This window comes from Platichthys flesus, chromosome 2 (genome assembly GCF_949316205.1).
Source record: "Platichthys flesus chromosome 2, fPlaFle2.1, whole genome shotgun sequence".
NCBI lineage: Eukaryota > Metazoa > Chordata > Actinopteri > Pleuronectiformes > Pleuronectidae > Platichthys > Platichthys flesus.
The window spans coordinates 21,107,270-21,130,605 of NC_084946.1; the positions used below are offsets into that span (position 1 = coordinate 21,107,270).

The 23,336-nt window shown below is 42.6% G+C and overlaps 2 protein-coding genes across 3 annotated transcripts; one reads left to right on the forward strand and one right to left on the reverse strand.

The window, feature by feature from the left end:
• Nucleotides 1–12,244: 12,244 nt before the first annotated feature.
• On the forward strand, nucleotides 12,245–16,891 carry slc32a1 (solute carrier family 32 member 1). Its single transcript, XM_062405678.1, has 2 exons — nucleotides 12,245–13,141; nucleotides 14,314–16,891. The coding sequence occupies exons 1-2, from the start codon at nucleotides 12,749–12,751 to the stop codon at nucleotides 15,499–15,501; spliced, it is 1,581 nt and encodes a 526-aa protein (XP_062261662.1). The 5' UTR covers nucleotides 12,245–12,748; the 3' UTR covers nucleotides 15,502–16,891.
• Nucleotides 16,892–18,318: 1,427 nt separating this feature from the next.
• On the reverse strand, nucleotides 18,319–23,273 carry aurka (aurora kinase A). Of its 2 annotated transcripts, none has more exons than XM_062405700.1 (9): nucleotides 22,971–23,273; nucleotides 22,317–22,382; nucleotides 21,686–22,022; nucleotides 21,556–21,604; nucleotides 21,264–21,455; nucleotides 20,610–20,748; nucleotides 20,240–20,388; nucleotides 19,943–20,117; nucleotides 18,319–19,537 (listed from the first exon to the last, which is right to left on the reverse strand). In XM_062405700.1, the coding sequence occupies exons 2-9, from the start codon at nucleotides 22,377–22,379 to the stop codon at nucleotides 19,355–19,357; spliced, it is 1,287 nt and encodes a 428-aa protein (XP_062261684.1). In that variant the 5' UTR covers nucleotides 22,380–22,382; nucleotides 22,971–23,273; the 3' UTR covers nucleotides 18,319–19,354. The 2 variants fall into 2 exon arrangements, with proteins under 2 accessions (XP_062261684.1, XP_062261675.1); XM_062405691.1 differs by having other exon boundaries at nucleotides 22,967–23,273.
• Between the last annotated feature and the right edge of the window lie 63 nt (nucleotides 23,274–23,336).

The window sequence follows — 23,336 nt, forward strand, 5'->3', positions numbered from 1 at the left end:
GCCACTCCATGAGGCGGAAATAACCTCAGAGCGTTTGAGAACAGAGCAGATCTCAGATGATCTAAAGTGTGACACAGCGGCGTGATAACGTGTCAATGTTACAGCGGGAGTGGAGAGCCACGCCACTCCATGAGGCGGAAATAACCTCAGAGCGTTTGAGAACAGAGCAGATCTCAGATGATCTAAAGTGTGACACAGCGGCGTGATAACGTGTCAATGTTAGGTGTAGTGTAGGAACTACTTTGTCAGAAAAGGTCTTAAAATAACTCATAGTTCAGTTAAGTTTATGGTATGGTCTACAAAGGCAAAATCTTTCAAAAAATTAAAGCTCAACAACAAACCCTGACCAGAACACACACGGCAAACAAAATGCACTAAGATTATCTGCATTAAAAAAAGAGACATTTTGCTTTGGGATGAATTTCTGCTTCAGGTTTTGTATTTTAGATCTTCAACTGATTGATTTGAAAAAACAATGCAAGGACATCTATCACGTTTATTACATTGCTTTTTTTAACAACTACCAAATGTTTGCAGTTTTCACTTTTTTCATTCATAACTGTAAATTAAACCAGACCTTGTCTCTTAAAAGGGGTTTTGTTCAAGTGTCTGACCAAATCAATATATGTATCAATATTGGAAAATAGGGGCATTAAGACAGGACATAAGATATGGTGAAATAAAAAGTACACAGCTCCACACACTGCAAACAGATCCCATTCACAATCCTTCCTGCTCTTCTGTTCAATGTGTCTTAGGTTATAAACAAAAAAAAAAGTTATTACAACAATTGTGTAATTAGCTCACGTAATTGAGTCAAGTGTTGTTTATCAAGTCTGGCTGCGGACATGAGGAACTTCACTGACTGAAACAGATTGCATGTTGGGATACTTTAAGAGTCAAGGTGCTGAACTATCTGCTGTACTGAGACATAAAAAAAAACATTCATTTTCATTCAATATATATAAACTCACACATCACATGTATATTACCTGTCTGATTGAAATGAGACACGATGGACACCTCAGTCCCGGTTACCAAAAGGTTACTGGCCCAGGTTTTCTGCATGTCAGCTATAAATATGGGAGAATAAGTTATGTTGAGTATTAATTAGCATGTGTTGTAAAATAGGCTCAACGTTTCTACGCTGAAAAGTATCAAGCGCTATGATGATAACTGAACATGTTACACATTGATACGTGGCTGTGAGAAGAAATCAGAGAAGAAGTTGAAAAGGCCCGAGGAAAAGAGTTGTGGTTTCCGTAACTGTGCCATTTACAGAGCGCTGTGAACCACGGCTCCCCTCTCACATGCACATCACACGTCGAGCTGTGCTGCCTCCAGGTCAGATCTGTCCTCTTTATAATTACATGAGCAAATGGTCATTTGGCAAAGGAGCACCTCACCTCCTTTGCCATCCCCTTTAAGTGGCTTTAATCAGGCACTATGTAGAAGTATTTGACTGTAAACACACTTTTGGGATAATTACAATATTGTTCATGAGAAAGCTTAAAGAATCGGAATAGATTACATTATATTTTGTCTTTTGTGCTAGGAGTCGCCATCTTGTTCCAGGCATTGGATAAGATGCGTCTTGAGGCAGTTTCCATTCTTGAGTAATAAACACAAAGCTCGACACGACTATTGTTTTCTGCTCCTTCTCATGTTATACTGAGATGTTTCTTTATCTTACAGCTTTTTGGTTTAACTATTCACGTGTAAAACAAGAGTCTCTGTGGTATTAGATTAATTTGATCGACTATGGACGACTGAGGCTCTTTGATTACATCATGTCAGTCACCACAGTGAACAGCAATTAGAAATTCATCCATCATTCATCAAACATCGGTGTAGAGTGTTCATTTCCATCGCTTGTTTTATAGGTTTATGTTCCAATGTGAGCAATGACCAGCACTAGTGCAACTTTTAAGTGAAATTCAAAACCAAAAAATGTGTTTCCTATAAAAGAGGACATTTCTTATCTTCAACTTCATCTACAATATAATGTTCTTCAGTAGAGCTGGTGTTAAATGGGGTATTGAAACTGAGACGGGTCTTTTCTCACTCTTCTGAAAACACCAGCTGTAGGAGGCAGCATTGACAGAAAGTGGAGGAAACGGGGAATACGAAGAGGAGGGGAGAGTGAGGGGGGGGGCTATCAATCTCTCCATTCACAACTCTACAACAAACTGCAGCTGTGGCTGCAGATAAAAAATTTGCTTTTTTCCCCTTCCTCTTTCTTCCCCGGGTGATTATCAGCAGTCAGGTGCCCGGGTGGAGGTATGATCACAACGGAGCAGAGGGAGAGGTGACACAGCGAGGGATGGTAGAGGAAGAGGAGGGTTTTAGAGGAAGAGGAGAGAGCGATGGAAGGGGGAGAAAGAAGGAGGTTAACATAATAAGAGATAAGGATAGAAAAGGGAGAAGAAAGGATAGAGGAAGACAAAAAGGAGATAAAGAGACAATGAGGAAAAGGAGGATGATAGGTAATTGTTTATTGAACGGTGAGGCTGCTAAACTAAAAGCAGTAAGCATTATCAGCTCAACTAATTGTTGATTAATATGCCGATATGCTTCTTTAATTCATTGATTGGTGATTTTTTCTCAAATTAATCAATTGATGTTTCATCCTGCTGCACAAGTGGAAGATAATCCAGTAACTGAACAAGATTTCATGGGAAAGTGTTGAAACCAACAAACTGGAGAGGCCAGTTTGTTGGTTTAGCTAGAAACTGGAGAGGCCAGAAACACACACGTGGACTGAGCCGGGGTACAAACTACACCAACACAACCGGGAGTCACCGGTACACACTGCAGGAGAGAGGACAGGGCTGCGAGATGGAAACTCAATAAAGCAGCAGTGAGAATCCGGCTGTGTGAGGAAGGAGGGGTAGAAGGTGCAGATACAGAGGTGTTTAATATTGTTTGCTGTTTATCTCAACTAAACAGAGGCGCACAATAGAGACGTTATCTCCCCCACCTAGGCGTGAGAAACATTTCAGATCATAGTGGAGGACGTGATAAGCTACGTTCAAGATTGAATTAGGGAGAGGTGTGATCTGATAGCTCCACTTCTGTAACTGCAGATACGACCGGGGGACTATTCACTTGTTTTCCTGTGGATACTGAAGATATGACAAAAGTGATGAAAATATTCAGATCAGCAAAATATAAATGTGCAGTGCAACAGAAATATGGAGGATTCAACCATTAGAGTCAATTCCTCCAACACGGACACGACCTGAAAGACCTGTCTCTGTTTTTCATGAGCGTGTAAAAGCCTCAGGGGAAACATGAAAGCACATCCATCTTTATGTATGGAGACCTCTCATTCTGCAATAATTCTGTGATTTAAAAAAGCGTGTTTGTCTTCACTGGTTGTTGATCAGACCTGGTTAGTGTTTCTGTGGACACACACAGAAAGGAGACATCTTGCTTTGCATATCACAGGGTGTAGATATCCTGAGCCCTTAATGATATTAAATTATCACCAACTCAGCCTTTTTTTATACACCTCAAGTTTTGCAATTAATGTTTTCTGAAAGTGGCGACAATAGATGAACCTAGAACGTTTTGCGGGACTAATCCAATAAACAAAATGCTGTGGTAACGTAGAGTAAAGCTGGTAGGTGAGGAATTCTAATACAAAGTGTGATAAATCGCTTTATCGGTATTAAATCTAACTTGCTAACCGAGACTGTTCCCTCTAAACATCTGTACCAACGCACCAAACTCTCCGAGGGTGCGTGACTCCTGTTCATTTGGTTGATATCATTCACAAAAAGGCTCACTTGACATTTACAGAAGGTGCAGAGAAGCCCCGAGTATCAGACAACGTGTGTGTTCTCTCACGGGCCCGGGCTTGCCCTCCGTGCACTCACTCCTCTGTGTTCTGCTGTAATGGTACAAGAACTGCGGTCAGAAAGCAATACGCCGTCAACTGTAGACAACACGGGCAGCGAGAGCCTGAGGGCCGGTGTCGGGAGAAGTGAGAGAAGTTGAGTGTATTGACAGGTTTGTGTGAGATGTGTCGCTGCTGCTGCCCCGAGGGACGCAGCTCACTACAGCTCGCAAGTCAGGCAGAAACAGGCATTAACCTCTATTCCTCAATGAAAGATACGTTCAAGAGAAAGTGTGGAGAGTATTGATCACATGCTTTTGTAAGAAAGAAGAAAAGTAGCTACCACCAAGGGACAACTAAGGGGATCTGACTTACCCCGTATCGTTTGGGTTTACATTATTTGATTAATGTGTGTTACTTGTTTAAAATTATAGATGATGAAGATATATATGCAAATAATGGAGCTATAGAAGCAAACTAAAGCTTATACTTATCATAAAAATAAATGTTCCCCATCATTTAATAGGCTATCATATGAGTGAAGTCACTAATCATATGAGTGAAGTCAGCGGAGCAATACATCAACTTTTGCAGCCAATAAGCTTCGAGCCTGAACCTAGTTTAAATTAGATTAAGATTAAGATGCATTTATTAGTCCCAAACACATGCACAGACATGCACAGACATGCAAAGGCACACTCATGCAGGTAGGGAAATTTAACCTCTGCTTTTGACCCATCTGGTGCAGGACACACAGAGCAGTGAGGGACCATGTACGGCGCTCAGGGAGCAGATGTTGGGGGAGTAAGGTGCCTTGCTCAGGGGCACTAGACAGGGTAGGGAGACTCTTGGATTTTTGGACAGATCAATCCATGTTCGTGTTTTTGTTGTTTCTCAGTGGAGTCGAACCAGAGACCTTCTCTGCCCATAGTCCAAGTTTCTGCCACTAGTCCACCCCCCCCCCCCCCCCGCAATGCTGTTCATTACAATTGTTACCATGATTGCAAATGACTTCTTACCTTAACAACGTATTTCTTTTAACCTGAACTGTCATTTTGTGTATTTCCACACTCACACACGGAATAAGTGCACGGATGGTGCATTCAAACTGGTTGAAAGGTTGACTGTAAAGCAATGGACTCTACTCGCCATCAACAGTCTCTGTCTCTCTTTGGGTTTGAATGTACTAACTCTTGCATAAGTCATTGTGTGTTAGTAAAAAACAAAATTTATTCACAACACAATAACGGTTTTCATTGAAATGTGAATTTCATGATGGATTGCAGGAGGGGCTTCACCTCAGCGCCCTGAATGGATGACATCCTCCTGAGGTTCATAACAAAAGTTTAGGTACAAAGCACTTATACAGAATATACTCAGGCAGGCTTGAGAACTTGTTGCATATAGTTTTCCTTACATACTTCCGTTTCATAATATATTTTTTTATATGTTTTAAGGGAATTGGGGTCAATATAAGAAGCCTGAGTAGCAGCTCTGATCAAACTGAAGATTGCAAAGCAGCCTCTGAGTCGTTTTCATGGCTGTATTGACCTGCTGCCTAAATATAGAGTCAGTCATTCCCCTGGTGTTGCAGCACAATTATAGTTGTTGAAAGACAAAAAACACCTTTTGTGCCCAAGCTTCTGTATTTGTGCAATGCCTCACACATCGGCGCAGAAATCAATAGTAACATCCACTCGCCTGTTGTGTGGCTTGTGCGTTTTTTGTGTGTTCCCGCTTGTGGCTGAGCTCATGATAAGTGTTGGAGCATTTTTTTTTTCTTTTTTGCTCCCTGCTCTTGATTGCACCGCTGACAATAGCAGTTAATGACAGTCCAAAGTGGCTGCCCGGTTCCACTGTGGGGGATGGGAGGACGTGAAGGGGGAAAAAAACCATTTTCAAAAGCAACCGAGGTTTTTATTCATAAAGCAGCATGTAACATGGCCGGCGGTTTGCCTTTATTACGCTGCGAGCACTCTCCACGAGCGCTGCCTCAATTAAAGCAAAGCTGTTTGAAGGCCTGCCGACATCACAGGGACGGAACAAAAAGCTTTCAGCAGGTTGTGAATGTAGTCAATTGCAGACAAGATGTGCATTTCAATGAATCATTGAGACTGGATAGGCAGAGGAAATGGATGGGTTGTATTAATAAAAACACAGGGGCGCGTCAGAATAAACAGCAGCATCAATGCTAATTTCAAAAAAGGGATTCCCTCTACTGCCACGGCTGGATTTGTTAGATCTCATCTTTTCATTCAGAATCTAAAGACACAAATTTATGCCAGTAGAAGAAAAACTTAAGCAAATGACGCGTATTTTTAGAAACATGAGTGGTGATGAATGAAAGCAACTTAAAGAGATTACAGGCTTTTGAAAGATTTTTTTTAATCGCCTTAGATGTTTTTGCTGATTTAGCTATAACCAATGTAATGCTAGATTGTGCCTGCTTGTTCCCTACAGCTGCAGATTGGCAGTTTTAAGTGATTTAAAACCATTTGACTATGGACTTAATAGGAACTAGCATGGCTCTCCACCAAAGCCTGTATGTCACATTCAATCAAGCTGCACTAAATTTCAAAACCCACTTTCAGTGTAGAAAGTGGGTTTATTATGGGTTTATTACAAATGAATACAAGTATTTGTCAAGACTGACATTTACAGTTTACTCTTTACATTAGAAACAGAGATCATCAAAGGAAAGTGGAGGAATAAGATCCTAACATAGTTTAGGTAAAATACCATGAAAACTAAAGAGGTTTAAAAGCCTGTAGAGCATTTATATTACATGACACAACACAGCTACAAACTAAGATGATAAGGCAGGTTGTCCTAGTGTTAAACTCCCAGTCACTGTGTGTGTGTTGTGGTTGTGACTGTGTCAAGTGCTCCAGGGTGAAGCACAGTGAACCTCTCAGCTGTCAGAGGGCAGCGTGATTCAAACGTGGGAATCCCTGTGAGGGGCGACAAGATGTCTGCTGCTCTCGCGACATAAAACTTTAATGAGAACAAAACTATTACACGTCAGTTAAACAGCCTCTGAGGTCTGCACGATTATTGACTGGGCACGGAGTGACAAGACCACACATACACAGACACACACACACACACACACACAAACTCACATTACATATGTGCACACTTACAGATATGAATTTGGACATTTAAACAAATAGGCACATGCACAAGTGTACAAAACTTGGGGGAGACAACGACAAATACAAATATAGTCTAATTAATCTATAAAAATGTGCAACACACACACACACATCCTCCTATCTTAGTGAGGAATCTAATTGGCCAGATGTATATGCCTGACCTTAACCCTATAACCTAAACCAGCAAGTCTTAACCATCTTACAATAAGGACAAGCTAAAATGTATTCACTTTCCCAAGATGTCATGCTGTAGTTCAGTGCAGTTACACACACACACACACACACACACACACACACACACACACATCAATAGTCAATAGAAGGAGTTCTTACTATAGTAGATTAGTTGTAATAGATATTGATGATCAATACAGGAGACATGGTCCTGGCTTATAATAAAACCATATAATGAGAAGAACTAATAATTCTGTTAAAATGAATGACTAATAATAACAATAATAATGATGTTATCCATCATTATGAGACCATTCAAAATCATAATTGGCTGTAATTCATCTATTTATTTTATACCACGTGGCCTGGGGCAGGTGTCCGCTTGTCTCCAGACACGCTACAATGTCACATGCAGAATCTCTAGAAGAACACGCACGTCCAGGTTGGTGTTTCTCGCTGGCTGAGATTTTATTTTTGCTGGCAGAGAGTGAAAAATCGATGGCATAGCTTTGTGCCAGCCCCGGGCCGTGCGGGTCCCCGCGGACCGGCTCCGTTTATTGTGCTCACAAAAAGGCAATTACAATGTTAATGTGTCGCAGCAGGAGAGTGAACCCGCGAAGAGAGGACGTCAAAGGTTGATGGAGAGAACAGTCTCACTGTGGGTTAACAGGGAAACGGCGTCTGGGGAGCGTTTGATATCAAACACACACACGGAGGGAGGAATAAACCCACATTTAGATACAGTTTGGACTTCTGGTTTTTAATACGAGAAAATAAGATGATAGATAGAAATCTAGGTATAGATAGATAGATAGATATGAAGAGATGAACGGGTCTATAGATAGATAATGATAGATGGATCGATACGTATAGATGAATGGATGGATAGATATTGATAGATGGATTGTATGCATGGATAGATGGCTGGATGGGTGGATATGTAAAGATGGACGGACAGAGTAGAAGAATTCCTCGTGTCATTCATCACTGTTTGTGCTGTTGTGAGACAGACGCCACCATGCAGGACTAATACAAACCCCTCTCTGAGGAAGTCTCCCGGGACTCCATAATAAGCCATTAAACAGGCGCATTAGCAGTAATGAAAAGGCTCTTAGTGGTTCACCACCTGGATTTCTCTGTGTGGGAGCGGGCGGCGGCCGCGGTTGCACTTCGAGAGGAAAAACAGTGAAAATACACATGATGACGTCAAAACTGGTGATACGGTTTATTCTCGTTGCAGTGACTTGTTGGAAGAGATGCAAAGTTTGTGAACCTTTGATTTCAAGTACAACTGAGGACAACGGCGACGGAGGCCACGATATTTGACTGGAGACTGGGAACGCCAGCTTAGGGGACTTTGTGTGGAGAATTTTGGCCCAAATATAAAAATGCTAAGCTTAATTCAATAAGCTATAAATAAAAGTAGGTTAGATGGTCTTCTATATATAGGCTGCATCCATACTTTGTCCATGGTGCTGAAGCCACATCTCTCTCTCTGTTTGGCTTCAACACGAACAACACGAATGTTCAGTCCCCGTCACAGACAGCCTGCTACCTGGGATTGTGATGCAAATGTTAATGGACTCTGAGGTCCTCTGATTAGCCTGATGCGGGCTAATTTCCCTCCTCCGTGGTCCCCAGAGAGCCCGGAGTGCCTTTTCATTGTCCCACATTAATCGATGAGTGCTGGGTGGTATTTTCTGGCTCGCTGGTCTGGCACATAGACACAGACCATCACGGGTTAAATGACAGGACTCGCGCTTTTGTTTTCTACACTCAGGCACATGAGATTTTCATCTTTAGATGCTAAATAAAATAAACCCACTCAGCGGTTGGTTATGGTTGGACCTGTGCTCTCCCCTAAAATAGCCTATCCTCTATTATCTGGGCTCAATCTGGGTCGTGCGTCAAACAATTCTCGCTCTCTCTCTCTCTCTCTTACACACACACACACACACACACACACGCACACACCATTTAATGGATGGTGTAATGATAGCCTACTATGAAAGCTATTGTAGACCTACATAAGTGCGGTCACGGAAACACAACGAACAGTTTTACTCATAGTGCAGCATCTTTATCTTGAAAACATCAAAAGCTTATTCCTTCACATTTGAATGGTTATGATATTCATTGTAGTCATAATGTAATTTGTTATAATCTGTTCTCTGGATGCTCTTTTTTTTCTGGAGCACCCCTCCTCCTACACAACTGTAAAAATTTGGTTTATATTTTTGTGATTCGAGGAAAAAAGATTGAGGGGTGGGGGTGGCGTCGGCGCAGGGTGGAGGAGGTTACACGGAGGCGGAGAACCTTGTGCCAGCTCACCCATGTGTGTAATGTGAAAAGGGAGAGCCGGGGGTGAAATACTGTGGAGGGAGGGAGAGGAGGGAGAGAAGGGGGAGGAGGGGAGGAAGGGGAGGAAGGGGGTACAGAAATGGGATCACAGTGCCATTTTGGATTTGTCTCTTCCAATGTCGTCACGCGGTGGAACACGCTGTGCTGTAAAACCAAGACACAGATAAGCAGCTTTGATTGGTCCTATCTGTATCGACAGAGACGAGGAGCAGCCTCCCGGGACGTGCACCCTGACCCTCGCACCACCCACCCACTGCACCCCACCCCAATGACTCATGATGGGTGATAAACTGCGAAAATCACTTTCCCCTCTCTCCCTCTCTGCGGGTGAAGGATAACCGCGCACCTCCCACACATCGCATCACGACGTCTCGTGCACATGATTCTTGTGATGCAAATTGCAAAATGAATAATCACTTAAGAAGCAGTGAGTGCGAGTATAAGAATAACTTGAGCGGTCCATTTTCACTTTGGCGCATGGATTCCATCTGGTTAAGACACATTTTCCCAATAAGACTAATAACAGGCCCGAGACGGTGAGAAAAGGCCTATTACGAGGACTGATGGTTGTGGGGGTCCTTGTGCACGAGATCACATGCGCGTGCAGGGTTGGGCTTCATCATATGATCACAGTACGCCTAGTTCTTACAGTCAAGTCAGTCTGGATGCCAACACCATAATGACAAAAAAAAAACATTTATTATTATTATTATTTGAATAGGTCGTGAAAAGGTGTGCAGCCTGTGTAACCTGCTGGCTGCTGGTGTCACGGCTGCTCTTTTCATCCTGGAGCTCCCTCCGTCAGACAGATGAGAGGAGGAGGAGGAGGAGGAGGAGGAGGAGGGAGGAAGGCTGCAGCCCGTTGATAACAGCCTCTGTCATTAACTCTTTCACTGAGGGAAGAGGCTAAGCAGCCATTTTCGTTCCCACAACCAAAGATTATAAAGGGAAGACGCGTCAGAGTGATAGATTTGTTTGCCTTGTCGTTTATTGTTCAGACGTGGTGGGTTTAAATCGGGCTGGAGATCTAACAGAGAGGCCTGAAAGCTGTAAGGACCTGCAGCGCGGCCTGTTCGCTCCTTCCAAACCTGAAACCACTGCATCACAGTGCAGCTTTTTCATCCAAAAAATACTTAGGGAAGGAAATGATTTCTCTCTTTTCGGCTTGAACCCTTGTGCATCTAAATCGGCAACAAAGGAGTTAATCAATTGGCTTTTCAATGCCAGGATTTCAATAATAATATATACAAAATATAAATCAGACGATGCAGGGGCCTTTGTGTTGGTGTGGTCATTTTTTTTAATCTTTTTTTTTAAATCACTGGCACAGGTTCTCAAGAGGAGGCCGACTATAAAGCCATCACAGACTTTTGTTCGTGCTTTGTCGTTCGATAATCACCAGTTTGGTCTTATTATTATTACTGCTTTTATCACGCAGCCTGTTCTATTGAAGAACCCATGTTGAAAGCTTTTAATGGGGATTTATTCATACATCTCGATTTCAAAGTAAATAGTCTGTGTGTACAGCAGCAGCAGCAGACCGTGTTACAGTAGACTGTGGGAGTGTAGAGAGCGAGGCCGTGGCTTTGCATCATGGTGATGAACTCTGATCCAATAGCCTGAGGAAACAGGGAAACATGGTGGACACAAAGTGCTACTGACAAGACAGTGTCAACAAACTGTTTACAGCACTTTGGGCCTCGCTTACTGAAAATCTCTCCATGAAAGACAAATAGTTCAATGCAAATAAAGCCTATTGTGATTTTCTTTAATTTGAGTCAATAAAAATACATGTAAAGATGATGAGATAAACGTGATAAGAGTAGTTTATTTTTTCCATAGAATTGAACTACATATAACGCATTTTCCTTTCAGATCAAATCCCAATGTTATTTCTCACGAGTTTACACGTTTTGTTATTATTTTTAATAATAAATATCATTGTCTATAGACGACCACATTCTCAAAGGAAACACCGCCATGGCTCAGGCCGCAATATAACCTTCACAAACACAGTAACTGAATGGATGGATGAATGGATGGATGGATGGATGGATGAAGGAAGGAAAGATAGAGGGAAGGAGTGAGCACCCTGAATGAAGTCTTCAGCTTGAAAACACAGCCAGCGATAAAAGTTGATAAAAATGTACGTTTCCAATTCTAAAGAAGTAACAAAAGGCCAGATTTCGCAAAAATAAATGAACAAAAAATTCGGTCTTCAGCTCGGTTTCTTACCATAATTTAGTAAAGACAGAAAATTTGCGATTTTTCCCCTTCAACACGTTTTCAATCCCAGAAACCACATGGGCTATTATGTTGATGCTCCGCGTCCTCTTCTCCTTAAAAAGAAACGGAAATCACGCAATATTTGATTTAAAAACAAAAACGAAACCAAGTTTGATTGTAATAAAAATCTGGTCCAGACAGTTTGGATTAACGGCGAATTCCAGCCTCCTTTTATACGCGTAAAGTTATGCAAGATTTCAGGCCCCCGGAATGTCATTGGATGTCCGGATGAGGTATTATAGATTATGGGTTTGGAGGGGTGGTGGTGGGGGTACACAAGCGCCTCCCCTAGAAATGCAGCAAATCTCTCCCGTTTTCTCCTGGTGGGGTACTGGGAGGGCTGGAGACGTGCGTTGCATTGGCAGGCTGGTGAGGACACGTGTCTCCTCCTCCTATCCCCCCCCCACCCCCTGGGCTCCACGGTACCGCATTGGCATCAGTAAAGGCACCTGAAAACCTACAACCGACTCCAGGAAAGGCTGCGTGCCACCTTAAACCCCAAAAGAAAAGGATATTACAGGCCAAACGGAGCCCGGTGGCTTGCCCTTGGTTGTGCGTAAAGCGTTTGCGCACACCGCTGAACTGCCTCAGAGACTGGAAAAAAAAAGGTGCGCTACGCGTCGAGTATCAGAGCGCGGTGCGAGGATGCAGAGACGGAGCGGCGTCGTCTGAAGGTGACATGAACCTGGGGCTAATCAGGAGCAGCAGCAGCAGGCGCACACTGAGCCACGAGTGGAGATAGCAACTGAAAACCACCGGTGTCTTGAAGCTCAACTCTTTTTTTCTCGTGGCTTTATCTAATGTAGAGAATCAAGAGCAGCAACTTGAAGTAGCCTCAATTTTTTACCGATTGAAGTAGAAGAAGAAGAAGAAGAAAAAAAAAGCACTAATTAAGCAGCAGATAGTTACGTGTCGGGAGAATAGCACGAAAATGGCGACATTAATCAGAGGTAAGCTTTCCAATAAACTGTCAAACGCAGCCACGACTGTGTCCAACAAATCCCAGGCGAAGGTGAGCGGCATGTTCGCCAGGATGGGCTTCCAGGCCGCCACCAACGAGGAGGCAGTGGGCTTCGCCGCCTGCGACGACCTGGACTACGACCACCGGCATGGCATGCAGATGGACGTTATGCCGTCTGATGAGATGGGGGGAGAACCGAGTGGAGACGGGGGCGCGGCGGCGGGGGACAGCCACTACCAGAGGGACGGCACCGGTCCATCGCGCTCATCCTCAAAGGACGGGGGTCTGACGAACGAGTTGACCGAAGTCAAACCAAAAATCACCGTATGGGAGGCGGGCTGGAACGTCACGAATGCAATCCAGGTAAAGACGCACTTCGTGGAGAATAGACGGGCGGCTCCGGTTCTAATTGGCTGACTCGCCCCCGGAGCCTATATACAGCGCTCCTGCGAATGCATACAAATGTACGAACCCAAAAAATCTCCAGGCTCTGTCCCCTAAAAGCAACTTCATCAAGTTCCTGTGTCTGATAACGATAAATGAATTATGTCTGGTAAATTATGCAGACTTTTGGTTTGGTAGTTGATGTTGAACACCGGACTCATTTCTGGTGTGAAACTTTTTTTTTTTTTAATGCATTTTCATGGGAAAATATGCAGAGATGCTAAAAAGGGGAAAATATAACAGCTACGACTGAATTATGCGCTGAAAAAAGAGGTGTCACACGCCCCCCTCCCTCCTCAAGGAAACACACGCACACACACACACACACACACACACCACATTCTTTGTCTGTATAGTGATGTCCAATGTCACCGATCCCTGATAACTCCTCACCTGAGGAGGAGACACTGATAAGGAAAAAGATGTTATCATCCACAAAAAAGCTAAAAAGCATGTTCTTTATATTTCTTTCATTTAGGGGCCTTCAGCATTAAACCCATAATACAGACCAAAAACATAAAATATGTGTAGATAAATGTTTATCTCTCATTTCTTAGAGTGCAACTAGTTTCATATGTTCTTGGCAAGAAGCGATAAGAGCTATAATAAGCTGAAAAGAATCCATTTCTATATCCAAGCTACAATTACGCACAAAGGTTTGTGTGCGCGCAAGGCGACTTTGCGGTCATCACTTAAGGTGCGAGGATTCACACCAGAGTCCGGGTCTGCAGGCAATGCGACAAAAAAAAAAGCTAGAGGCGTAATCCTTTTCATGCTTCATCACGGCGGCGGTCACGGCAGTCACCGTGACGTCAGAGAGTGTCTCCTCCAGCTCGTGCTGACGTCAGAGGCGGGCGGATGCGCTCAAAGCAAAGTGGAAAACCCACAATATGAAAACGGGAGAGACATCCACTCTAGAGTCAGGCAGACCAGAGCCGAAGCCCGTATTTAAACATGACCTGGTTCCTTCCGATTAAAGAATAATTAACACGTCTTATATGTTCACAACAACGTTATTGATTGATTATTGATTGCACCCAATACATTTAACCAATTCACAATATGTCTTCCTTCCTTGCCCATGTTTCCAGGGGATGTTTGTTCTCGGATTGCCCTACGCCATCCTGCACGGAGGATACCTCGGACTCTTTCTCATTATTTTCGCCGCCGTAGTGTGCTGTTACACGGGGAAAATCCTCATTGCCTGCCTGTACGAGGAGGACGAAGACGGGCAGCTCGTCCGTGTGAGGGACTCCTATGTGGACATTGCCAACGCCTGCTGCGCGCCCAGATTCCCGTCTTTAGGAGGTCATGTCGTGAATGTAGCCCAGATCATAGAGCTGGTGATGACTTGCATCCTGTACGTGGTGGTCAGCGGCAATCTCATGTACAACAGCTTCCCCAACATGCCAATCTCCCAGAAGTCGTGGGCCATCATAGCCACCGTCGCCCTACTCCCCTGCGCCTTCCTCAAGAACCTGAAGGCCGTCTCCAAGTTCAGCTTGCTGTGCACGATGGCCCACTTCGTCATCAACGTCCTGGTGATAGCCTACTGCCTCTCCCGAGCCAGGGACTGGGCCTGGGACAAGGTCAAGTTCTACATCGATGTCAAGAAGTTCCCCATCTCCATTGGGATTATCGTGTTCAGCTACACGTCGCAGATCTTCCTGCCGTCTCTGGAGGGGAACATGAGTAAGCCCAGCGAGTTCACCTGCATGATGAACTGGACTCACATCTCTGCCTGCATCCTCAAGGGCCTGTTCGCCCTGGTGGCCTACCTGACCTGGGCCGACGACACCAAGGAGGTCATCACAGACAACCTGCCCTCAACCATCCGCGCTGTCGTCAACCTCTTCCTCGTGGCCAAAGCTTTGCTGTCGTATCCGTTGCCGTTTTTCGCAGCTGTGGAGGTGCTGGAGAAATCGTTTTTCCAGGATGGGGGACGCGCCGTCTTCCCAGATTGTTACGGGGGCGATGGACGCCTAAAATCCTGGGGACTCTCTCTCCGCTGTATCCTTGTGGTGTTCACCTTGCTCATGGCCGTCTTTGTGCCACACTTCGCCCTCCTCATGGGCCTCACAGGCAGCCTGACGGGCGCGGGCCTGTGCTTTCTGCTTCCCAGCCTCTTCCACCTCAAGCTTTTATGGAGGAAGCTGCTGTGGCACCAGGTCTTCTTTGACGTCGCCATTTTTGTAATAGGAGGTATATGCAGCATATCTGGTTTCATCCACTCGATGGAGGGGCTCATAGAGGCTTACAGCGATGGAGTACAGGAGTAGACGCATCTCTCGAGCTAAATATTAAACGCAAAACCCCATTTAGTGAAAAAATGAGAAATAAAGTTGATAATAAAACACACGACATCCCCGCAAACGCAGCCCCTCTGCTTAATCCATGCGTAAAAAGCGCGCACTCATAAAGTCTTGCATCAAATCAGAAAAAATGCGCACACACACGCACGCGCGCACACATACACACGCGCGTAAACACACATACCCACACAGAACCGGTGGCAGTAAGGACATCCAATGCATCCACAACACACTATATATGGACAATACATGTTGTATAAATATGCGAACGAGATGATACATATTTTCCAGTGGAGTGAACGTTTACAATATTGACCTTAAACAAAATGGCAAAAAGGGCAGTTCGTCTCTTCGTCGCTCTAGTGGTGCTTCCCCACACGAGACTTCACCTCATGTAATGCTTGTGATAGACGGACCTTCAATGAGGGTTCAATGTGATTTAAGATAAGTTCATTTCAACAAAATAAAAGAGAAAAACGCCACTTTATTCAAGGTAATTAAAGTAATGTGATTATCACGGGCACGAGTGCGGTTCAAGTCCAGAGAAGCAAGGTGGAAAAATAACAAAAATGACAATAACCAGCAGCAGAAACACATGAATGCATATAGAGAATTTTAAAATACAAATAATGAAGTTTCGCTCATAAATGAGGAAATTGGACCTCCCCCCAGCCGTTTGAATAAAGACATAAACACTGGAAATGCAGAATATCAGATAGTACACAGCAGCTATACAAACTATGCATTGAATGTATGATTTCATAAGAAATGAAACTGGGAAGTGGACATTTAAAAGAAGCCTCTAAATTTCGATTCTTCCGTCTGGAAGAGGTCTGTCCCAGAATATTTCATTTGTTAATTGGCCTTTAAAACCGAAATTATTGTTTTTATAGCTTCATCACCTTCACACACCCAAACCCCCCACCCTGGCCCACACTTCAGCTAGATGGGGACCCCAAATTAAAGTACTGCACACTCAATTCCAAAATAAAATGAATTGTCTTTAAAAAAAAAATATATATATATATGGCCTGTTTCTGAATTTAATTTGAAAGACTTATGTCTCGACAATTCGGTGTAGGAAAATCTAACAAAAAAATTAATATTAAAGAGGAAAATGTGCATACAGACATTTTTCATTCTGTGCAATCCAATGGGTCCTGTGGAAATGTGATAAAACCGTATGTGTAGTGTGTTATTGTGGTTTCAAAAAGATGGAATGTATATCTCAAAGTCGTTATCATATATCGTGATATTAATATTAAAGAATAAAGAAATAAGTGAAATTATATTGTAAAAATGTGTGTGGTTTTATGTAAAACGAAATACGGTCAGAACATGTATTTTTTTTTTCTCTATAATAAAATATAGAAAATGTTGGAGAAAAAAAGTCGCATTCATGTTCATTTGTTAAGAAAACCATAGAGGCCCCTGCAGGGGGCTTAGAAACACCTATGTAGCTCACGTGCCTCGCATTTTTGTGAGTGGGGGTCGACACAGATCTATTTCATTTCTGTCAAATCATAATCCTATCCGAATTTCCCGCTATAACCTTCAGACCTTTACTCTGCGCATACTCACGTCTTGTGTGTATAGAAATCCAAAGCATGCGTTTCAGATATTCCTGCAGACTCAAAAATGAAAAGATCCCCTCGCCAGATGTTGTGCTGCAGGCCTGCATCGGGCCTTCTGGTCGACCTGTTCATCCACCGTGTTGATTTGCTGCTCAGACAACACCTGGACACAGCGTTGATTCCCCGTCAGGCCTCGTCTCCAGCTGCTGAAGCACAGAGCTGTCACCTGGTGCATTGGGTGATCAGTCTTTAAAGCGTGATGGAGTCCAAGGAACAGATCCAATGCAGGCAAACTGCCGGAAATGGAGAATATGATGAGATATTTTTAACGTGATCGAGGGAATAAGAGATGAGATGCACAAGCAGATCACCTTGACAAAAAATAAAAATAATATATATATGAGCATATGTAGAATTATTCCTATAACACAATTTAGATTTCCTATTGTGTGAAATAAACTACATCTGAAAGCCTGCAGCCATTTTACTGAGGGGATTCATCACTCTTGTCATTTTCAATCAAGCATTAATACACAACGTACTATATAAGCTATTGGCATAAACCAATACATCTGGATCAAATATTAGACTAAAAACAGGAATTTTGTTGCTAATGAACCATTCATAAAATGGTGTTATTACATTAATCTCCTTCAAGGCAGTTTGACGAAATATTATGCCTGGGGGGCCACCTACTGGATAGGAGAGGAATTGCTTCGAATAGAGAGGCATCATAAATGACCAAAGTTGGACAATGTACAATGCAAGTCACTGTAGAGTATTTTTCTTTCAAATCTGAACAAAACTTTCAATGTAAAAGTGTTTTGACCTCTTGATGACATCTGCTGGGCCGTGGGGGACGAGCTGAATGCTCAATGACTGTGGGTTTGATTCACAGAATTGATATTAACAGCCTTCTCCCATTACACATGTAGTTCTACTTTGTGCCTGTGGTAAGAATATGTTTCTCTTCTCTTCACACAATACTCCCTCACTGATGACACAGACAGATTTCTGCCAATTATTTGTAGAACCTGTTCCCATTTGCAAAGATTCCTCGTTTTTGACAGCCGTTTTAATGTGCACTTGAAGTTGAGCAAATAAATGACCCCTCATTATAGTACTGTATGGTAAATATTAATCCTATAATCCTCAATTCCCATACTAATCAAATTTGGCACATCAGTCCACAAAACAAAAACAAAAAAAATTACGTTTCAACATTTTATTGAAACAGGAATTCTGTCCTTAACATTTACCAGCGACATAAATACTGTGAAACAAATAAAATGCTAATTTAACTAAGATATTTTAATTAAGAAACTCACTTTGCTTTTATAGATTATCAACAGTGACAGTGGCATTAATTCTCCCTATAATCTGCAACATACTTGTCCTCAAACCTTAGTATCCTGGCACCCTCTGCTGGCTGCTTGATAAAGGCAGCTCCATTTGAACCTGTCTGTGAAATAACTGCATCATCCTGAATTCAGCTTCACAACATTAAACTCTGTTGAAAACAAAAAAAAAACAAAGAAGTAAACTAGAGACCATCTCGTGATGGAATGATACCAGTCACTGCAAGATGTTAACACTAAGACCAATCAGCGCTCAGTATCTTTACATTGTGATGCAATACCTCAGTGTTCATGCATCAGAGCAAAGACATCCTTTGGATTTAATCTGATTACAGCAACACATCCATAAAGATTGATGACTGAACCATGTATGGTTCTAATAAAACAGTCCACAGAGATCAGCGCCAAACTGCCTCATTGGTAGTTACCACTACAACATGCACTTTTTATGGATACATAAATATATACTGCTTAACTTCAAAATACAATTCAATTAATTATTATTTATAAACAGACTGGACAGTGATGCTGGTCAGGTTTTCACTTTGTGAGTGTGTGTTGATGGGCATTGAGGCTGGTATGATTCTATTGCAAAAGGGTCAGTAGAGTATTTTTTAATTCAAGTAATAGCTTTTTAGAAACAAAATAAAAATTTCATAATTGTACAAAAACAGTGAAATATTTACAGGCAACAGGAGCCATTAGTAAGACAGGGAAAGTCAGAAGGAGAAGAAGGTAAAACCAGGTGGCGCAAAAGCTCCGCTGACAAAAACAGCCCCATCAAGTGATTTGAAAGTCAAGTAGTGGGAGGACAAGCAGATTCTTCGAATCAGCTGCACAGTGGCGTTCATGCTCCGCACCAGCCAGTAACCGACAACACAAAGAGGCTCACTGGCTGGGCTCTTCGTTGTTCAGAGTTGTGGGCTTCTTGGTTGAGCATTCGACGACCCAGGGGTGGGTCAGGACGCCCTGGATGGGCAATCTGTGCATGGGGTTGTGCTTCAACAGCTGGGCAACCAGGTGTTTGGCTCCATCGCTGATATCGAAATGTGCAGGGTATGTGTACTCCACCTGTAACACAAAGACAGTAAAGTGGGTATTAGCCATTGGCATACATGCCTACTTTACCAGTGTGTGATGACTAGTTAACTGAACTGCTGGCTAGCATTGTTGCTGCTATTGTGAGTCTTGTCTGTCTACACAGAATTTAGATTACATAATAATAAGGACATGTTCTAAACACAATGAACAAACAGAAACATAACTTCAGAGTACACAACAAAGTTTTAAATGGATGATATGATAATCTCTAAACTTAATGTAATCAAGACATTTATAATTCTATTTACATATACAAAGAATGAATTCATCCATCATAGTGCTAGTTACCACATTATATCACAAATTCTTGTTTGGGGCTGTCTATGAAAGCTGCTAAAACAATGCGTGTCAGCTGTCTGGACATCTCAGCCTTACTCTTGATATCCTGCGGTAGGTGTCATCGTGGCTTTTTGTTTCAAAGGGGGGTTTTCCAACCAGGAACTCGTAGCAGAGGACACCCAGGCTCCACAGGTCGACCTTTTCATCATGAGTTTTTCCCTCAATCATCTCTGGAGGCAAGTAGTCCAGTGTTCCACAAAGGGTGGACCTCCTGAACAGGGAAAAAGTGAATGATGAAGCAAGCCCAGTTTATCATAATTGTGTGAGATCTGATTTACAGTGGCAAAATGTTTATCACAGAAAAAAAAAGTAGAAAAAAAAGCATGAGGATACCTGGAGGAGGGTGTGTGCACAGACCAGCCAAAATCTGCAATCTTCAGCTCCCCATTAGCACCCAGTAACAGGTTCTCTGGTTTGATGTCCCTGTGGATCACCTTCTTGGTGTGGCAATAGTTGAGGGCGTCTGCCAGCTCCATGATGTACTACAATGACAAAGAATAATGGTGATCACAATATGAATCACACGTTCTTGACAGCTTGTTATGAGTAACTTTCCATTAATTAAAAAGGACACTAAACATAAAAATGTCTATGGAGTTAACATACGCTATCCAGAAACTTCATAGTCTCAGTGATTTTAATATATACACACATTTAAGTTGGTGATTCAACAGTCAAACGAGTTTTAAATTGGCAGACTCACCGTAGCACTTCTGTCCTCAGGAAATTTTCCACAGCGCTGCAGCTCACCGTATAATTCTCCTCTGGGTGCAAACTCCAGAATGAGATACACTCTTGATGTGTCATGGAAGTAGCCATAGAGACGCAAGATGTTGGGGTGCCTGCAGGATGCCGAGCCAGAGGATTTTTATTGAGATTTTTTTTTGAATACCCAACCAAGTCCAACAAAGAGCAAACCAGCAGCTAATGCCTCAGAAGCTGATTTATAGATCATGTCCATAGAAATGTTCAATCTGATGATGTCAATATAAAACATGTTCAGAGATAATATCCCAGACTCTGTGGCCCATCTACAGCACCAAAGGCAGGAGAACTAGTGGTCAATGAGCTATTATAAGGAAAATGATTGTTTTTAAATAGCATTGGAAGACAATTTATTTGAGAAATTACACTTCCCCCCCCTGCATCAAGGCATGCCTCTGTAGATTTCATTGTTAATGTTATGAGGGCCCATTTTGGCTTTTGTTCATAGCGAACAAAAAAAAAAATATAGGGACACCGCTAATAGGGTACCACAGTTACCTTAATGATAATGCTTATCAGAATCAGGCAGCCATCAAATTCAAAATTGAGTAATGTTCATAACCTCAATCACAAAATCTGAATAACACATTACCTGAGGTGAGACTGGATCTCGACTTCTCTCCTCAGTTGGTGTTCCACCCCGGCCTTCTCCAGCTGCTTCTTAAAGAGCACCTTCAGGGCCAAGATGAACTTACTCTGTCTCTCTCTTGCCAGGTAAACGTTGCCAAATTTACCCTTTCCTAAGGGACGGCCAATGTCAAAATTTTCCAGGCTCCATCGCTTCCTATGTGAGCAGAAATGTGCAGTGTTACACATGACAGCAGATAAATTGGTAATTTGATGAAAGATGGTGTAAAAGTGAAAGTAACAACACATTAACTCACTCATATTTTGATGAGGGGACCTCTCCAGATTCTTTCATGGCAGGTTTGTCTATCAAAAAGAAGAAACATTATATTTTAGGAGCTAAAAGAAAAAAATACAGAATTATTTCCAATTTTACACTATGCTTACTCTGTGGCTTCTCCAGCTTTGCAGATTCTACCGGTGGTTTGACCAGCTCCTGCTTCAGTTTGGCCACACTTGTCTTTGGCTGGATTAGCTGGGAACCAGATTTGGGCTGAGATGCAGGATTTACAGTCCTTGTAATGGGGTTAATATTCTGATCAGAGAGCTTTGTAGACTTGATAGCAGCAGAGACTTGAGATACAGGTTTCTGATGACTAACAGGTCGCTGAATGCGCTGAGGTCCATTTGACACACCAAGGACGCGCTGCTGTGGAGTTGGTGTAACGACCGCCATCTGCGAGTGGTGTGACACAGGAATCCGCTTTGGTCCATCACTGCTCAACTGTAATCCAAAGGGCAATACTTACTGACACAAATACTAACACATTTGCATCCACACAGCAAAAAGAAAGAAGCCGAATGTATCTCAGACCACCTCGGAGGAGTGATCGGAGTTCAAGAGGATAAGCTTCTGCTCTGTACTATAAAGAGGTCTGGAACACAGTTTGTATATATCTGATTGTGCACACACGCACATGCAAGTTATATATAAATTATACACACAGGTAAAGGTCAGATAAGTTACCCCCCCCCCCCCCAATCACTGACAGAAGAATCTTAACACATTTTGCATTACTTTGAGTTCAGGCCTTTGAAGCTTCATGTCTTTTGCCTTCTTGAGTCTTGCAGAGGCATCCATATTCTGGGAAAGACAGCAGTGGCATAGGATGATTGCATGAACATGTTAAAAAAAAACAAAAAAACTGTATTTGAGCATTTTTATAAGGAGATATTGAGATAGACGCATATATACATAGATTGGACAATATGAGTAGAACATACTATTTATATAGTATAGTAAACAGATTATATTTTATATAATAAAACTATAAAAACATACCTATATAAGAATATAAATTCACACATTATACAATAATGTGTGAATACAGAAAGATATGAAGGAATATATAACACAATGGGTGGGACTTTAAACGAAGGTCTGCATGCGGATTAATATTAGATGATACAATTGGAATACGTTTAACGGGTAAAGTGCACATAATGCTAAGTAGTCCCATACGATTGTTAATTGATGGTTCTTTTTGCTAAGTTAAAATATAGAAAAAGGAAACGAGATAAACACTTGAAACTACGGTCGTAAAAAAAAACGTTAGCCACCTTTCTTCCATGGCTACCATGTCTAACGCTAGCTCACAGCTAACGTTAGCTTAAAAACCACACCGAACTTGGACAGCACATTATAGTAAATGAGACAACAGGACTTACCTACGTGTGTTATTGCACAGTGACCGAGGGAAACCAGCGTCCGGGGATGTGACCAGCGTTTAGCCGAGCTGAAAGCAGCCCTCAGGCAGGGAAATTTACTCCAGCTAGCTAGCAGCTACGTCGGTCCGTTGGAAGAAAGCGGCTACGAACATAAAGAGCTACACAGTAATGCTAACTCCCCCGCTACCTCAGAGCCAAGGCTAACAGCTACAAAGATGTAAATACTGATTTTAAAGCCGGTTTATATAAATACGAAGACGCGTACGGACGGACGCACACAGCACAGCGGACTTCACACTCCACCCAACGCAACCCTGTTTGATTTCAAACGTCCCTCTGTTTAGAGCCTTTAAATAAACCGCGAGCTCTG